At 39.2% G+C, this 15,238-nt stretch overlaps 1 protein-coding gene across 6 annotated transcripts in view; it reads right to left on the bottom strand.

Moving 5' to 3' along the window:
- Window positions 1-13,592: 13,592 nt before the first annotated feature.
- Window positions 13,593-15,238, bottom strand: part of MTR (5-methyltetrahydrofolate-homocysteine methyltransferase) — a 52,625-nt gene continuing 50,979 nt past the window's right edge. For all 6 annotated transcript variants that reach the window (XM_074896816.1, XM_074896817.1, XM_074896819.1 and 3 more), the window contains 2 exons: window positions 15,076-15,188; window positions 13,593-14,943 (listed from right to left, as the gene is read on the bottom strand). In XM_074896816.1, coding sequence (XP_074752917.1) covers window positions 14,857-14,943; window positions 15,076-15,188 — 200 coding nt within the window. In that variant the 3' untranslated portion in view covers window positions 13,593-14,856. The remainder of the gene's footprint in view (window positions 14,944-15,075; window positions 15,189-15,238) is intronic.

Here is a 15,238-nt window from a genome sequence, read left to right as displayed (position 1 = left end):
GGAGGTGAGCTCCTCCTTGACACAGCCTGGGAGACAAGCCTCTGAGTGCAGCCACAGATGCACCAAGAAACAAGCACTGGTCTTGGCATAGCTTCTCTGTAGTGTACAGAGTAATTTTATTATTCTGTTTTGTAAAGCAGAGCCCCTCTGCAGCTGGGCAGGGTGGCAGATGTTTGATTGCTCACAAAAACATGATGCAGCTATTTAAGACAAGGGCTGTGGAGTAGTGCTGAATACAGGAATAATGTAGCTGTCCTCATTGAAATATGGCTGCTGTTAACATTTCTGCTCTTGGGAAAATCACCATGCTCATGCACTCTTCCATGACCACATTTGGGTAGGACTTCATTTTAGATCTTATCAAGAAGTCTTTCTTCCCACAAGAAAAGATTCTGCAAAACTGTCAAGACTTTTCTTTCTGCATTTAATCCTTCAAATAGTTCAGTGATTCTGACGACTTTCATTTTCAGTGTTAGAATAAGCAGAATGCGACTAAGCTTTAAGAGCCTCAAATATTTGTTTACACAGTACTTCTGGCTGTTATACTTTGTATCTCCCACAGGTATTTTTACTATGCTTTTTAATTCACTGCAATGCCTTAACTTGAAACACAGTCCTTAGACAACAGTGGTTCAAAATTGGATAAACAAACTCAAGCAATAAAAAACAGTTTAAGTCAATTACCCTTTTAGTCAAAGAAAAGCATAAATCTGAACTGCAAACTTTCCAGCCAGATCTCATTAACACATTTCTCAAGCAAGAATAATTTAGACATGACCAGCAAACCAGGAATACAAACATTTGCAGGGTAAGTTAGGGGTCCTAGCAGTAGCATTATACCTTCCAGTTTAAGAGATGACTGCTTCTTTTGCTCTACCTCCCACATTCATAACCTTAACCACCGTGAAGCACCGACCGCCATTTAGCAAACTGCTTGAGCTATGCTTTAACGTGTATTTAAGCTGACACTCACTACTACCAAATCAAAGTAGCTCTCACACCTTGCCCACCTTTCTCTCTGCATGTCTCTCAGACATTCTTAATTCACAGTAAGCACCTGGATAGTAAAACAAGATGGGGTTACTTTTCAGCTGCTTTGGCTCTCCTCAGGCAGGGTGGGGAGAGGGTTACTTCTGCAGTCACATTAGCTCGCTGAGGCACCTCCCTGCAGCCACAGGAATTGGTGCCAGCCGGAATGAGCACTGAGGCTGGGGACGGGGCCAGGCAACGACAGCACCAGCTTCCAGGCACGAACACCACCAGCAGGTCACTGGCAGGCTTCCACTTTGAACAACCCGCTGTGCATTAGTGCGATCTAAATAGGCATTTGGCAAGCCTCACATCACCTCATACAAGAGCATCTCCCTCCTTAATGTCATCATTAATTCTGTACTAAACACATCTCATTTCAAGTAGCAAACAATAAAGAAAGGTAAAATTCTAGAGGCAATGGGGCAAAGAAGCCTGAAGAATTGTGCTTCTAGTGACAGACCTTACCAACAACATTCCAATGCTTTCAATGGGATTATCACAGTGCAGTGAAAATCAGAAAAACAGAAAAATGGGATTAGAAGTAGTAAAAAAGAATATATATCTAACCATGATCTGATCCAACTCAGTACCACGTTAGGTATTAGAAGTAAATCAAGTCATCTTGAAACTCCTAGGAGTTTGTCTTCATTACTGAACAATAAAACTGCAGGGCAGTCTCACATAATTCCACTGTAAGTCATGGTGTTTCAGTAGACATGTATATGTCCAATTTTAAAAACCACAGAAAATGTAAGCAATTTTAAACTGTATGCAAAGAATCTATTAAACTGTTATGATAATGACACACATGGAAATTCAGTTATGCAATCTCAAAAAGAGAAGTTTTGGAAACAAAGGAACTCAAATAGCATTTTTCTGAAATAGCTACTAATGTAAAGGTAAAGGGGTGCAGATAACCCCGTTCAGAGGATATCTGTGGAAACATGTTAAAAAACCACCTCTTTTAGTAGTTTATTTATGGATATCTCAAGACGTTTCCAGTCAGCTAGAAACTGTTTATCCAACTTCCACGTGCATGGTATGTGCATTTATTTATCTGCTTACCCTCTGGCGCTGATGCTAAGTAATTTCTCAGATGTGTACCTGACAACGTAGTTCATCCTGTAAATTTGCAGTATTTATTGCAACATCAAGGATGATGAAGGAAACAAAATAGAGTTGCTGTCAGTGGAAACCAAATCTTTTTGGTTGATGAATGAGAAGAATTCCTCAGTAGGGACCTTGATAATTAAAGTGTCAACAAAGTTACGTTGTTCTTCCCATATGAATGACATCTCTTGTTAATTATCCATTCCTTATATGGCTCTTGGATCCTTTACATAATCAAATGTGATAAGACTAAGTTCACACTCGAGTAGAAAAATAAATTATCATAATTAACATTTCCGTTGCAGGAGAGTTTGGTATTCTCTATTTCACAAGCAACAAAGAATACAATCCCCCACAAAGCATGTGAAGACTTGCAAACCGTGCTTAGCTATACTCCATAGGCATAGCGTTTAAAAGCTGTAAACTCTCAAGCTGACTACAGAATTCTCACTCTTTCTAAAGAATATTCATGCTGATCCACACAAGCATTGGTGATTAACTACACAGTGCTCCTTTAATGCTCCTTTATGGAGCGTAAGGCTGTGCTTGTAGAACGGCACAACTGCTAAATACATATTTATGGAACAAAATCCAATCTGTGCATACACAGTACTTACCTCATCTGCTCATATAAATACTGTCCAGTTACCTTTCTGAAAGCAGGAAATACTTTATGCTTATACATCATTTTTTCCATCAAGTTACTTCTTAAAATTATCGTGCCTTTGGAAATGTAACATGCTTGGCTATGCTTTGTGTCTAGTAATCAAACATCCACTGTTTGTGCATTCTAGAATTTTAAAAGTATGCAGCAGATTTCAAATTTTGGGATCACAGTAGGAGTTTCTCTGGCTAGTAAAACACAACCTACACAACATGGTGAATTCTGATTCGAGGTTTGGGGGTGGTTTTTTTGGAAGACTACAGTCATTAGGGCCTCTACTACTACATATTTAAATGGTTGTGAGTCTTGGATTAAAAAACCAAAACAAATCAAAACAAGCCAACACAAAAAATGAACAGCAAACAACCATCAATCGAAATGCTAATTTCCAGGCTAGTCTGTGATAGTTGAGTCCAGTTAGTATTTCGGTGAACTGTTGCACTCTTCATCTGCAGCTATGTAATACATGTGAAATTGTAACAGTTGTCTTTGCATGGTAATGTTATAAACAAAATTATTCCTAGTCTGCTACTGGTGATGATGCACCAGTATTTATGTGTATAAAGCACCTATCACCATAGTGATGAACATTCTTTCAAACCACTCTGATGGCAGAGGTAAGAACAGGAGCTAGCCTGTTACTACCTCAGCAGTTCTGTTTCCAACCAATTTAAAAAAAAAAAAAAAAAAAAGGTAGAAAACCCCACAAGACTTTGCTGCTAGCCTGCCTGGCTGCTACTCCATCAAGGCTGGAGGGAGACCTACTGTGAATGGCAACAGTTTGCACAGTGACTCCTCCCAGCTGTGCTCCAGCATAGTGCAGGTGTCAGAAGGGCAGTGGGACATGAAGGCTCAGACCTGTAATGGTGTTTAAAGCACAGGCACAGCCCAGCTGCAGAACTTGGCTGTTTCAATTGTGTAAACGTTAGACGGAGGTCAAGAGGTAGGCAAAAGCCCGTGGTACCTCCTGAGCAAGGGCCATGTTGTTGGCTGTAACATGTGTGATGCCCACACAGCCATGCTGCATAGCCAGCTAAGCCCAGGCTGTCATGACCAAATCGGTGTTTGCTATGCAGTACTGCTGCAAAGGAAAACGGGCTAAATGTTCCTGCAGGATACGCAGAGTTGCTCGTCCACTCAGCTTCAGCATGGCTGTACGCCCAAGCATGGGGAGGAGAGCCAAACTTGCACTTGGAGTACGATGTAGAGTTACCCTGTCTGATGGCTAGAGATCAGTGCAACCCAGTTCCCATATGACCCCTCTTTTGATTTACTGTAAAGTTACCAAGCAAAATTGTCAGCACAAAAAGCAGATTGCTTTCTTCTAATAGCTTGCATGAATTTTTGTCTTGACTCTTGGGATTCCTAACCAGCTGTTGCCACAGAGTAGCTGCAACAATCATTAAAGTTTTGCCTGCAGAAGCAACTAGTGTAGCACAGTGTGGAGACACCACTACTTAAGGAGTGGGGAATCAGTAGCTGGATAACCATGCGACATAGCACTTGAGATATGTCTTACTAGCCTGCAATTTGTGTTCCAATTTGAGCCCCAGAAAGAGCCTTTTAAATCCAATATGACTCATTAATTAAATACTCATAGATAATGTAGTCTCTGTAATCTTTTGATCCTTTAATCAAAACTTGAACATTGGCTGAACTCCAATTTGGAATATAAACCTGATCCATCTTAGAATGCGGTTGGCCTGGCTTTAAAGTAAGTTCTGTTGGTAGAGAGTAACCGCACTGCCTTTTCCCAGTAAAATGAAACACTACTTAATACTGGTACCCCGTTACTCTATACTAGCCAGATCTACTGTACCCAGAAAGTGGCCATTGTGGCTATGAGAATTCAGTCTTTGAAAGATGGAAATGTATCTGCCAGTCATGAACCCAGTACCAGATATTACTGTTCTTAATCTGAAACCTTTCCCTACTTACGTGGCTGCTTCCAGGGACTGACAAAGCAGAAGACTGGAGGAACCAGTCAGCAGTACTGGGAAGAACTAACAGATGCTCAAAATGAGCGTACTTGAATGAAATGCCTAAAAGTTCAATACCAGTTTTGGACAAATTTCACTTATGATAATGTGGGACTTTCAGGCTGTGAACAGCAATCTGTAGGCAGGTGCCTACTATCCTTCAGTCATAGCTGAGAAAGAATCCTGAAAAACTTCACGCCTCTTCACAAGCTGCGGGAGTCAGTGCGGCCCGAAGCTACTGCACGGCATGGATGTGCCTTTTGATTTTGCTTATAGCAAAGGTGGGGAAGGCGGTCGTGAAAATTCTCTCTCCTCAGCTCATACCGACCGTTGCATTTAAGGTGAGGCTAAATTTGGTACGAGATGAATCCCCTCGCGTTCTAGCCAATCCTCAGAGATTAGAGGAACTAGGGGTAGCTGACTTATCTCTTAATAGGTATGCCAGTTGGGGCCGCAGGTCTGACACCAGATGCACAAACAGCCCGTATGCTGTAGGTCTGGTTGCATTCAAGAGAAGCAGTCCGGTTCACAAATAGTACAGTTTGGGTTTTATGCAACATTTACAGATTCTTTAAGATTGCCCATAATAACGGCACAAACTGCAGGTTGGCTATATAGCACTACACACAAAAAGGAAAACAATTGCAACCACACACACACTAAATTCCTGGGTAATCACTTGGCATAGCTGAGAGCTCAAGTCTTACCAAAAGGCGTCTCTTCCCGGGGGGGGGAGGGGGGGGGGGGTGTAGGTACAAACTTGGGGTAGTATTTATCATAGTTTGCATGTGTGAGTGGATGGGACTGTGGTCAAGCTGTGGTCTGTGGTCATTATCTCTTGAACAATGACACAGCACATTCCTTGGTGGAGGGGCGTGCTGTTTTTTGTGGGAGAAGAGGAAGGGCGAGAGACAAGGTGGCAGACTACTGCAAAACAGTCCTTGAGAGGAGATAAGTGAAAGAATGGGACTGCACAGCCTACACCTTGTTTCGCATTCCTCCTTGGTGCCACAGCAAACACAAATCACTGGATCTTCATCCTGTCCTCTGTTTGTTCTGGGCACCATGTGTCAAGGAAACGTGCGGTTTGTAGATTTTTCCATTATTTTGCTCTTCCCACACTTCCAACACCTAGCACTGACCTCCAAGCAAACCTCTAGCAAAGGCCTGCTGCTTGCCACCATGGGGAGCGAGGCTGAACACAGTAAGTAGGGAGCATTCCCCTAACAGCTGTAATTTTAATATTTACATCAAAATGTTGAACATTAAGTAAGGGCTTTTGTCCAATACCCATCAATGCAATAGGTGTACACTTTACAGCACAGAAAAAAATCCTATATCACAAATATTGAAAAGCTTGTAGGGGTTGTGACAGACATATGAAGTGCTTCAGTTTCTGTTTCAGAGGAAACGGCCATGCTGCTGCACCCACAAACCATCCTATTGAAAACTTATTTCAGAGAGGAAAACAAAACCGCATATGTTTCTTCTTAAGCTAACTGTTCTGGCTTTTCAGACATCGGTGCAAAGAGCTACATTTAAATTTAGCAACAGTATCATGTTTAATTTCCTCCAATCCTGTAATTGTTACTAGCTTTGCAGTAAATAAATAAATTCTTACCTGGGAAAGGAACAGAAAAACAGCCCATGCGCTTTTAGCAATCAGCGAATGCACTGTTTGGAATATTAAGACTACTTCTGGGAAAAAGGGATCCCTGTAACCCAGCCAAATAGAAATAAACATTTACATCCTTCACACACCTACCTGGTCCTTCATCTTCCACTTCCTCAACTCCTTAGCCAGGTGAGGGAGGATACCAGCTCTGTGCAGGAGGTTGCTTTTCCAGCTGCTCCACCAAAAGCTCCATGGGCACTGCTACTTTTTCACTCCAAAGGCTACAGAGATGAAGTGTAAAGTACCATGGCGGCCTTACAATTGCTGCCGAGGAGGGGTGGAGCGGGAAATGCATTGCTGTTTCTTAATATTTGTAGATTATGAAATCTACATATTTGAACATTGAACGCAACCTGTAGCCCAGAGACAGGAATTAATTTTACCGTCCTTTACCTTCACACTTGATGAAGAAAAGCAGCTGCCAATAAAGGCCAAGCCATACCATGGGCAGATGGCTTAGAAATTCCCACCAACAGTAAACCTGATGCAAAGCATGGCCTCTTCACAACTGGTGGCATTTCCAAGAGAAGGTATCAAAATAGTAAGTCTGACTTCCAAGCTACTTGGCAAATAAGCATGAGTGGAAGAGAACTGTAACAGTCTGGAAGCTAACTAAAAACTCCAGTGTCAAGAATGGAAGCAGCAGCAGCAAAAAATGATGAATGAACCTGTCAGTACCAAAAAAGTAAGTATACAGCCATTAGAAGTACCATGAGAAAATGAAAAAAACCCTATGTTTACTTATAATAAAGGCATAGATCAAGAAATCACATGCCAAGATGTTTTACATAACATCAAGAATTTCACATCATTACAGCCCTTATATGAGCTACAAAGGCAAGATATTTTTGAATACTTCATTCTGACATTTCTGGGGAGAAACCATAACACAATTCTCAAATTTATTCAGGTTGATTAGCAATAGCCACACTGTAGCAGCTGCCTTGCCATTGCTCCGCACTTTGTGCACACAAACAGCATGGAAGATGTGACAATGCTGTGATTTTACTGATATTTGTAGAATTATGTAACATGAAACATATATTTAAGGAGGAAATGTAAAAGGCTGCTCTTTAAAAACAGCTAGATGAAACTCAAACAGCACATAGAAAGTTAGCACAATGTATATTCACATGACTGTCAAGGACTATAAAGCTCAAAATATCATTAAACTGTTTTAAAATCACAAGAGACTTGAAATCATGAAAATGTTTTCAGAGCATTTACCAATCCTCATCTGCTGAACCAAGACACCTTTACACCTTCCATCATCCAGACTGCAAAACAGAATCAATATCTATGCCGCTGGTTTTGCTTGGCAATCTCCCTCACATGTCCCTGAGATGGATGGTTACAACTGATCACACTGGTCCCACAGTTGGAAAGTTCATCTGTTCCTGGCTTGATAGGGTGTGACTTTCTGTCAGGTATGGGTTCCAGAATGAGAGTAAAAATTACTTTCATAGTCCCAGACATCTACTTCAATGAAGCTGAGCCACTGAAGGAGGCTTAACAGTACATCCTGTTAGTCCTAAAGTGTTTTTCACAGGACTTTAACACTGACTTTTCTTTCCAGATTACTGCATTAGGACTGATCAAAGGGGTTTTTTGGGTAAGTAGTAATTTTTCTACAGACTTTAATAGCAGCTGGATCAGACACTAGAACGCCTGCTAAAAGGAGCTCTAGATCACTTCAGCTCCGAAGCAATGAGTATGACAGCAGACAGATAAACTAATCAAGAACTGAGAACAAAAGTACCATAAAAACTCCTTTCACTCTTCACTCCCTCCTCCAACATGCTTGGAGCTGTGAGGATATGCAGGTTATTTGATTCAGTTCACCAAGTGGTGAAAAATGCATCGGTACCTGGAGACTTTTGGAGGGGAAGCAAGTATTTTACAGTTCAAGAACTTGCAGTGTTCATCTATAGTGTGGTGCTTTAAACTCTTTTAGAAAAATAATCCTGGAAACGCACATCAAAATCTTCAACAAAATCTGTATCAAACACCTCTTGTGGAATAACCAGGAATTTGGATGCAGCAGCAGGATTCAGTTGTGGATGAAACTCACAGAAAAGGTGGTAAAACATGCAGTATAATGCCTAAAGTGACATGAAATGCTGCTGAACCACTGTCTGAAAGTCTAAAATCCTCACTTAGCCTTAGCTAACTGGTGACTCCTGTCTTACAGCATCTTCACCTAATGTTCATCTGAAGAGACATGATATTCATTAAGTACCTTGTACACTTACATATCATATTAAGTTTTGAATCTCTTGATTTAGTGCTTCTCACCATACATGTACAGATGGTATCACAAAAATTGAATCAAAACTTTTATTCATTTAGTTGCCCAGAGATGCAAGGAACAATATTTGGAAGAAAGTAAAAAAATTAAGTGCTTACAGTTATTTCCTAAATAACACACATAAACATGGTCATGTTTTTTCTAAGTAGCAAACTTCCTGACTAACGAGATTTGTCTTCAAACCCTTGACCACATGAATAAACTTGTTAGATTGGGTGTTGATAACAACATCTGATCTTACCAGCCTTAGAGAAACAATGTATTTATTTGCTCTGTAATAGTATTCAGAGGAAAGACATCTGTTTGGTTACTGAAAGGCTGATGAAAAGCCAAAAAACTAACAGCAGATAGTTACTGCAAAGTCATTAACTATAAATGCCTGATGAAGTGACCAGGGCCTTGTACAGTTATTTAGCAAAGCATGAGATCTCACGAGTAGTACTTCCTGAAAAAAAAAAAAAAAAAGCAGCCGAGTACAGACAAGATTAAGACAGCAGTTGAAAATGCATCTTGATCAATGACAGCAGCTAGAGTACATGTTGTACCAACACATCTCTAAAGAACAGCTGGCTAAAAAAGTCTTTTGGACATACAGGGCAGCTTTTTGTCTCTCTTCCTGTACCACTGCTGCCCCAATCTACAGAAAGATATGTATATATGTAACGTATGTATGTATGTATTTGTTCTCACAAGGTTGCATATCAAGAACAGAAGCGCAGGAGTCCACCAACCACAGAGAACTGACACTTTTTGAGACCTCATATTTGCACTCCACTTCTGAACCTCAACCTAGATTTCCAGCTGATGGCCAAATTAAAAGGAATAAAGTTGTCCACTTTCTGGGAAGAGAACATTTGGCAAGAAACTTGCTGAAATTCCACCATAAAACAAAGTACAAAACATGTAGCACTCGCAGGCCATTAGAGAACGCCAAGTTACATCTCCACACCTGTACTGTGGAGCAGGAAGAGGGAAAAACTGTACAGACCAAGTATATAAAAGAGTGAAGAACAAAACATTCAATGAAAGATACATTCCCACACAGATTAAAAAAAAGTGATCTTTTAAACATCTTGAGAAAGGAAAAAACATAATCCATAACATCTACACACCCAGTGATATTTTATCTATTAGATCAAAGTAATTCTCAGGTCAAAATTTTACTAACAGCTATGTGCAGACACAGAGCTGATGCAGAGGTTTAACATCCTTGAAAGTCCTGGAAAAAGCAGAATGTTCTATTTTCACATAGCACAATATTCTGCCAGAGTCAGAGAAGCACCAGTGTCAACTGAAAATTCTGTCAAAAACTTCAATCTAAGTAATGACTCCAACAACTCTCAAGAGTTGGAGGGGTTTTTTTTCAACAGCTTGTTACTTAACCTTAGAACAAGTTCACAACCTTATTATTTCCTCTGCCTTATCTCACTCATAAACATGCAAATACAATTCATTAATCCCAAGCATGCATTAATGAAAGCTCCTTAAAATTTTTTCTCAAATGGTATGTTTTATGATCTGATGGTATATGTAAGGTAGAGGCTACAGCTTTTCTTTTCATTTAGTACCAAGACTAGTAAGACTAATACTAATAATACCTGCTTTTTTTTACGAGACATTATGTCTGCCATAACTCTTACTTAAACTTCCAGCTGCTCTCTAAAGAGCTGCCTGTTCTTCTGAAATTAAGTTATCTTCCGTGATAACCACTCTAGCTTCTTTCATTACGTGTAGGTGATCCTACCTGCATAGAAATTTCTGAGTAGTGCAGCAAATTTTCCAGTCTCCTAACTAAACCGTTTTATCAGCTATTTCTAGACAGCAGTGATAAAGCTTTTCAAATCATTAGTGTTTTGTAACCTAACTTTATACTCAAATTTTTCATCATATTGTCATCAACTACCTAAGGAATTTTAAAAGTATTTAAGAGCAAGACACAGATAAATTCTCTACTTCATCTTAACAATTCATATAATTAAAATACTTCAGTTGAAAATTACATTAGTTTTATCTAATTTTATTATTATTGGCTTATTATTGTGAGCTTAAAACACTACACTGCCAAAGGATGCAATTAATACACATTTTGGTTTTGCTGTCTAGATGAAAACAACCACGTAACTATAGATGCAGTTAAGACGTAGGGAATTGTTTAACACATCTCATGGCCTTCTCCTCAGCTGTTATGATTAACACATATAGTATAAGGCTCCTATAGGCAGAGCTATTAGCACTGTTTTTTAATAACTGTTGTCCAACACTTGCCAGGCAAAAATTCCTCTTCCTGGAACAGCTAACTGGTTCAGACTTTAAAAGAGACTTATTTAAAACCTTCTACAGTTCCATTTTGGGAGAACCTACAGAGGACCCTAAGGTAAGGACAGCTAAGGGGGACTGCTGGAAGGAAAAGGAGGAAGAGGAGGCTGATTCAACAGAAGGATGGGGTAGAAAAAAACATGAACTAAGAACTAAGACAGGGTAAGCCTGACTTGCCACATTCCTTCCATTTATTCTGTGCTCTTTCTGTAGGAAGGAATGGCAGAGACCACCCTGGTGTGAGACTGAGAGACTTAGGCACAGGCCCTGCAGCCAGGCAGAAAACGGGGCCTTTCATTTCCGGGTCGTGACGGCAGCTTCAGGCCAGCCAGGATAATTACCAGCTCACTTTTGCCATCCTGGTCCAAGTTGAATCAGAAATCCAATATGCCAAGTTTGGTAATCTCAGCAGAGTTCCACTTTGTGCAGCTATTTATATCAGGCATGTGGCATAGTCCAAAATCTCAGGATATTCAGCTGGTGGTATTAAGAGAACAAACATGGATACTTACCCCATAGGTTTCTTAGCTCTGCCTTCAACTGGACAGTATACAAATGATGTGTGAACACAGGATAAATGTGTTTCTATTCTGTTCACCGTGTATCTTCACTGGAAAACTGGCACCTACAGACACCTGACAACAGACAAAATGACTCTACAGTGGCTGAATAGGCTTTGCCCTGACAAGGCTACAGTAATTCAGCGCACAGGAACTATTTCTCGCATGACTGAGAACACATGCTGCTGTTTTTGTATAGAACCACCCTCCTGGAAGTAATTAAGTTATTTCTTTTCTTGCTCTTCAAACTCTTTTAAGACACTGAATCCACTTTTTCATGTCATGCTCAGGTAAACAAGTCAAAGATTTTGAAGAGCACTTCAGAAAACCCAGGCACAGTTACTAGTAAACTAGCCCCTTTCTAAAAAGCAAGGGCCTCACAGGCCTCTCACTGTTGCTGTTTCTGGACATCACTTGTGTTGTAAGAAGCAGAAATTAACTGACAGGTTGTATTGAGGTTCCTGTTGTTGAACAAGGAAGAAGAGTCAAAAAAAAAAAAAAATGCTCACACAAAAATTACATGAGTTTTGGAGGTTTGTTTTTTTTTTTTTTTTCTCGGCCTGACCTATGGTAGCACCCTCACCCCAAAATAAACTGCACTATAATCTTCCCAGGAGTAACAGCAGCACCAAAACAGACCTCACAATGCAGGGGCAGGTTTAGAGACAGTATTCCCTCCTGACAGTCATAAATTAAGATAGGTTCCTCAAAACTTTATCTCCAGGCTGCTGGCCTGACATACAAAAAAACAAACAAACAAACAAACAAAAACGTATCCAAAGTAAATTATTCACAAGAAATAAACCAGAATTGTTTATTAGAGTTTTAAATTTTTCATCATCTCTTACATCTTGTACCTTTGTTAGTAGTACTCAGAAAAGCACCGCAAAAAGTCTTTTATGCATTCTAAAATTGTTGGTCTTTCCTGGGCAATATCCACTCAATTTCATTACTTCAAAGAGGTATATTCTTACCCTGGCTTTTCAATATAGTTTCATGGAAGTAAAAGTCTTACTTAGTAGAAATATGCATTCCTTTTCCTTCACAATTTACCTTTGTTCTGAAAAGAATGAACATTTGTTTTATTCAAAGCGTCAACTAACAATTTGAAGTAACAAACTTTTAAAGAAATTGTCCTTGGTTAAAACATTTGCATGATAACAATGGGCAATTCTTCCAAGCAGGTTTTCACAGTGATGACTTTTTCAGGCAAAGATAAAGATTTTTCTCAATGTATGAATGTCATGTGTGAAAGGTTGAAGTAATCACACATCATTTGAAACCCTCTGCTTATACACACTGTTACACAGCACTGTGCCCACTGCTCTGTCAGTCTGAGTCTACTAAAGCTGCACTCACTGAACTACGTGCTACTGATCTCTGGAAAATAAATAAATAAACCAAGCCGTACAAGTCAAACTTTGACCTGATTCATATGATCAAAGTTTCAAACTAATAAGGCACTCTGCTTCCAAATATAAGAATATGGGTGAGTGGTGGAGAGGAGCTATTCCAAGCATTAAATTGATTTGCAAAAGTACAAGTACCAAAAAGAAAGCAAAAAGGATTTCAATTTCTACAGACTACATGTTTCAGGAACAAATTTGCCTTTATATTAAGAATTTTTTTACTGTATTTTTGGCAATCTAAAAGGACAGTCTACTGAGGAACTGTTCCAGCAACAAGAACCAGCTGATCAGCAAGGACATGTTTCAAGTCCCTTGATATGGAGGGGGAAATCCATTTAGAAATTATTTTTTGTAAGTTATTAAAGAATGAGACATTCTAAAACATTCAGTTAAGAACACAATTACTTAGCTAATTTAAAAACCCCATAGCAGCCTTTGTAATTTCAGATTCTTTGTACAACGTGCATATTAATTTTGACATTATCGGTTCAGACTATTGCACACATTTTATCATTGCCATTTAAAGGATTCTAATAGGATAACACCACTGACAGCTTAACCTTTATTAAACTGTTGATACAAGATGATTCTTTTAGCAGTGACAGATGAAGACATTACAAAAATTATATAGCTATTAATAGATTACAGATAAACTATTTGAAAGACCATTCTCTTTATAATATTTGTCTTTTCTTTACAATTAGAGACCAGAAAAATGAGGGTTTTCTGTCACATTATTTTACTAAATTAGCATTTAAATACCTGAGGCACTTTCAAGATTATTAAAAGATGAACAATTGCTCACTCACAATTGATACGAACAATTAGCTCACTCGGAGTTAAATCTGAAGAATAAGCCTATGGTACTAACTGTTACTTAGGACAGTATTGCTACTATTGGCTTTTAAAATAGAGGTATCTAGAAGCTTAAAGTTTGTAAAACACCGAAGTCAGCTCCAAGCTTTCTGTCTGTCTATAGTAACAATTATGCTTCTCTCATATTTTTCGCATAAGAGATTGTTTCGATATGAAGCAAGCCTCATAACTGTAAGGTAAGAAGTGCCATTACCCTTTATACAGAGTAGAAACAAATTGTGGCTTGCTGAAAGGAAGGGGAAGCATGAGGCGGACAACTCCATGGACTCAGTCATCCCATTTCATGTTCTGTCATAATATAGCATCTCTGATATTGCTCCAACACACTGTCTTATTTTGATAGTTCCAACTATAATCATAAAGTAATTTAAAATCTTTGCATTAGTCAGAGAGAACAACATACATCCCCAATCACAAGACCTAAACGTGGAGCAGACAGATTTTAAACAAGGAGATATGTTCTACTTAAGTTGTTCTTGATCACTCAGTATCAAACATTTGCTGACTTCACAGAAAAATGACATCGTATTTCTGTACCGGGACTTGCCAAAACACACGAAAATAACAACAGTCAAATTCTGTTCTACATATATCCACAGCCAATGGGAAAGAAATTCTTGCCCCTCATTTCAAAGCCTTCCCAAGGACAGGAAAGCTTTACAGCTTCCATATCTCACCCTACATCTAGCTGCTCAGCTAGAGTATTTGAGCAAGAAATAAATAAAAATATATTGCTATGACTGAAAGATCTGCAATGGTCCCAAGCCAAGAGCACAGGGCAGATTGGAAATAATTAAGTTCCTCGATCAAAAATTAAAAACAATCAGACAAACTATTGGGATGGATAGAGAAATTTGTTTTCCAGGATTTTCTTGTTCCTTCTGGTGAATAGACCATCAAAGGAAAATGTTCGCTCACAAGTGTCAGTTATTGAGTATCATATCCCAAAATGGGTCCCAACCATTTCTCCACCTCTGCCACAGACAAATTTTTTCTCAGCGCATAATCTTCAACCTGAAAAGGGACCACAAAACATGATGAAGATTTGGAAGCTTCAGCTTTTACTCTTTCAAAGTTTTTTGAAACATCTGCTCACAAAGTGTTTTTGAATGCTGTAACGCTACCACAAAGGACAGTGCAAGTTACCTGATCTTTACATATCTTGCCAACAGAAAAATATTTTGATTTCGGACTGGAAAAGTAGAGACCGGAAACTGCAGAAGCAGGTATCATTGCTAGTGATTCGGTTAAACCAATTCCTGGAAAAGATAATGAGAATTTTCTTATTTTCTGACTTGCTAATAAACAT

Source organism: Athene noctua, chromosome 1 (assembly GCF_965140245.1).
Source record: "Athene noctua chromosome 1, bAthNoc1.hap1.1, whole genome shotgun sequence".
NCBI lineage: Eukaryota > Metazoa > Chordata > Aves > Strigiformes > Strigidae > Athene > Athene noctua.
Note: the sequence above shows the minus strand (reverse complement) of the source record. Positions and strands in the feature narration are given on the sequence as shown.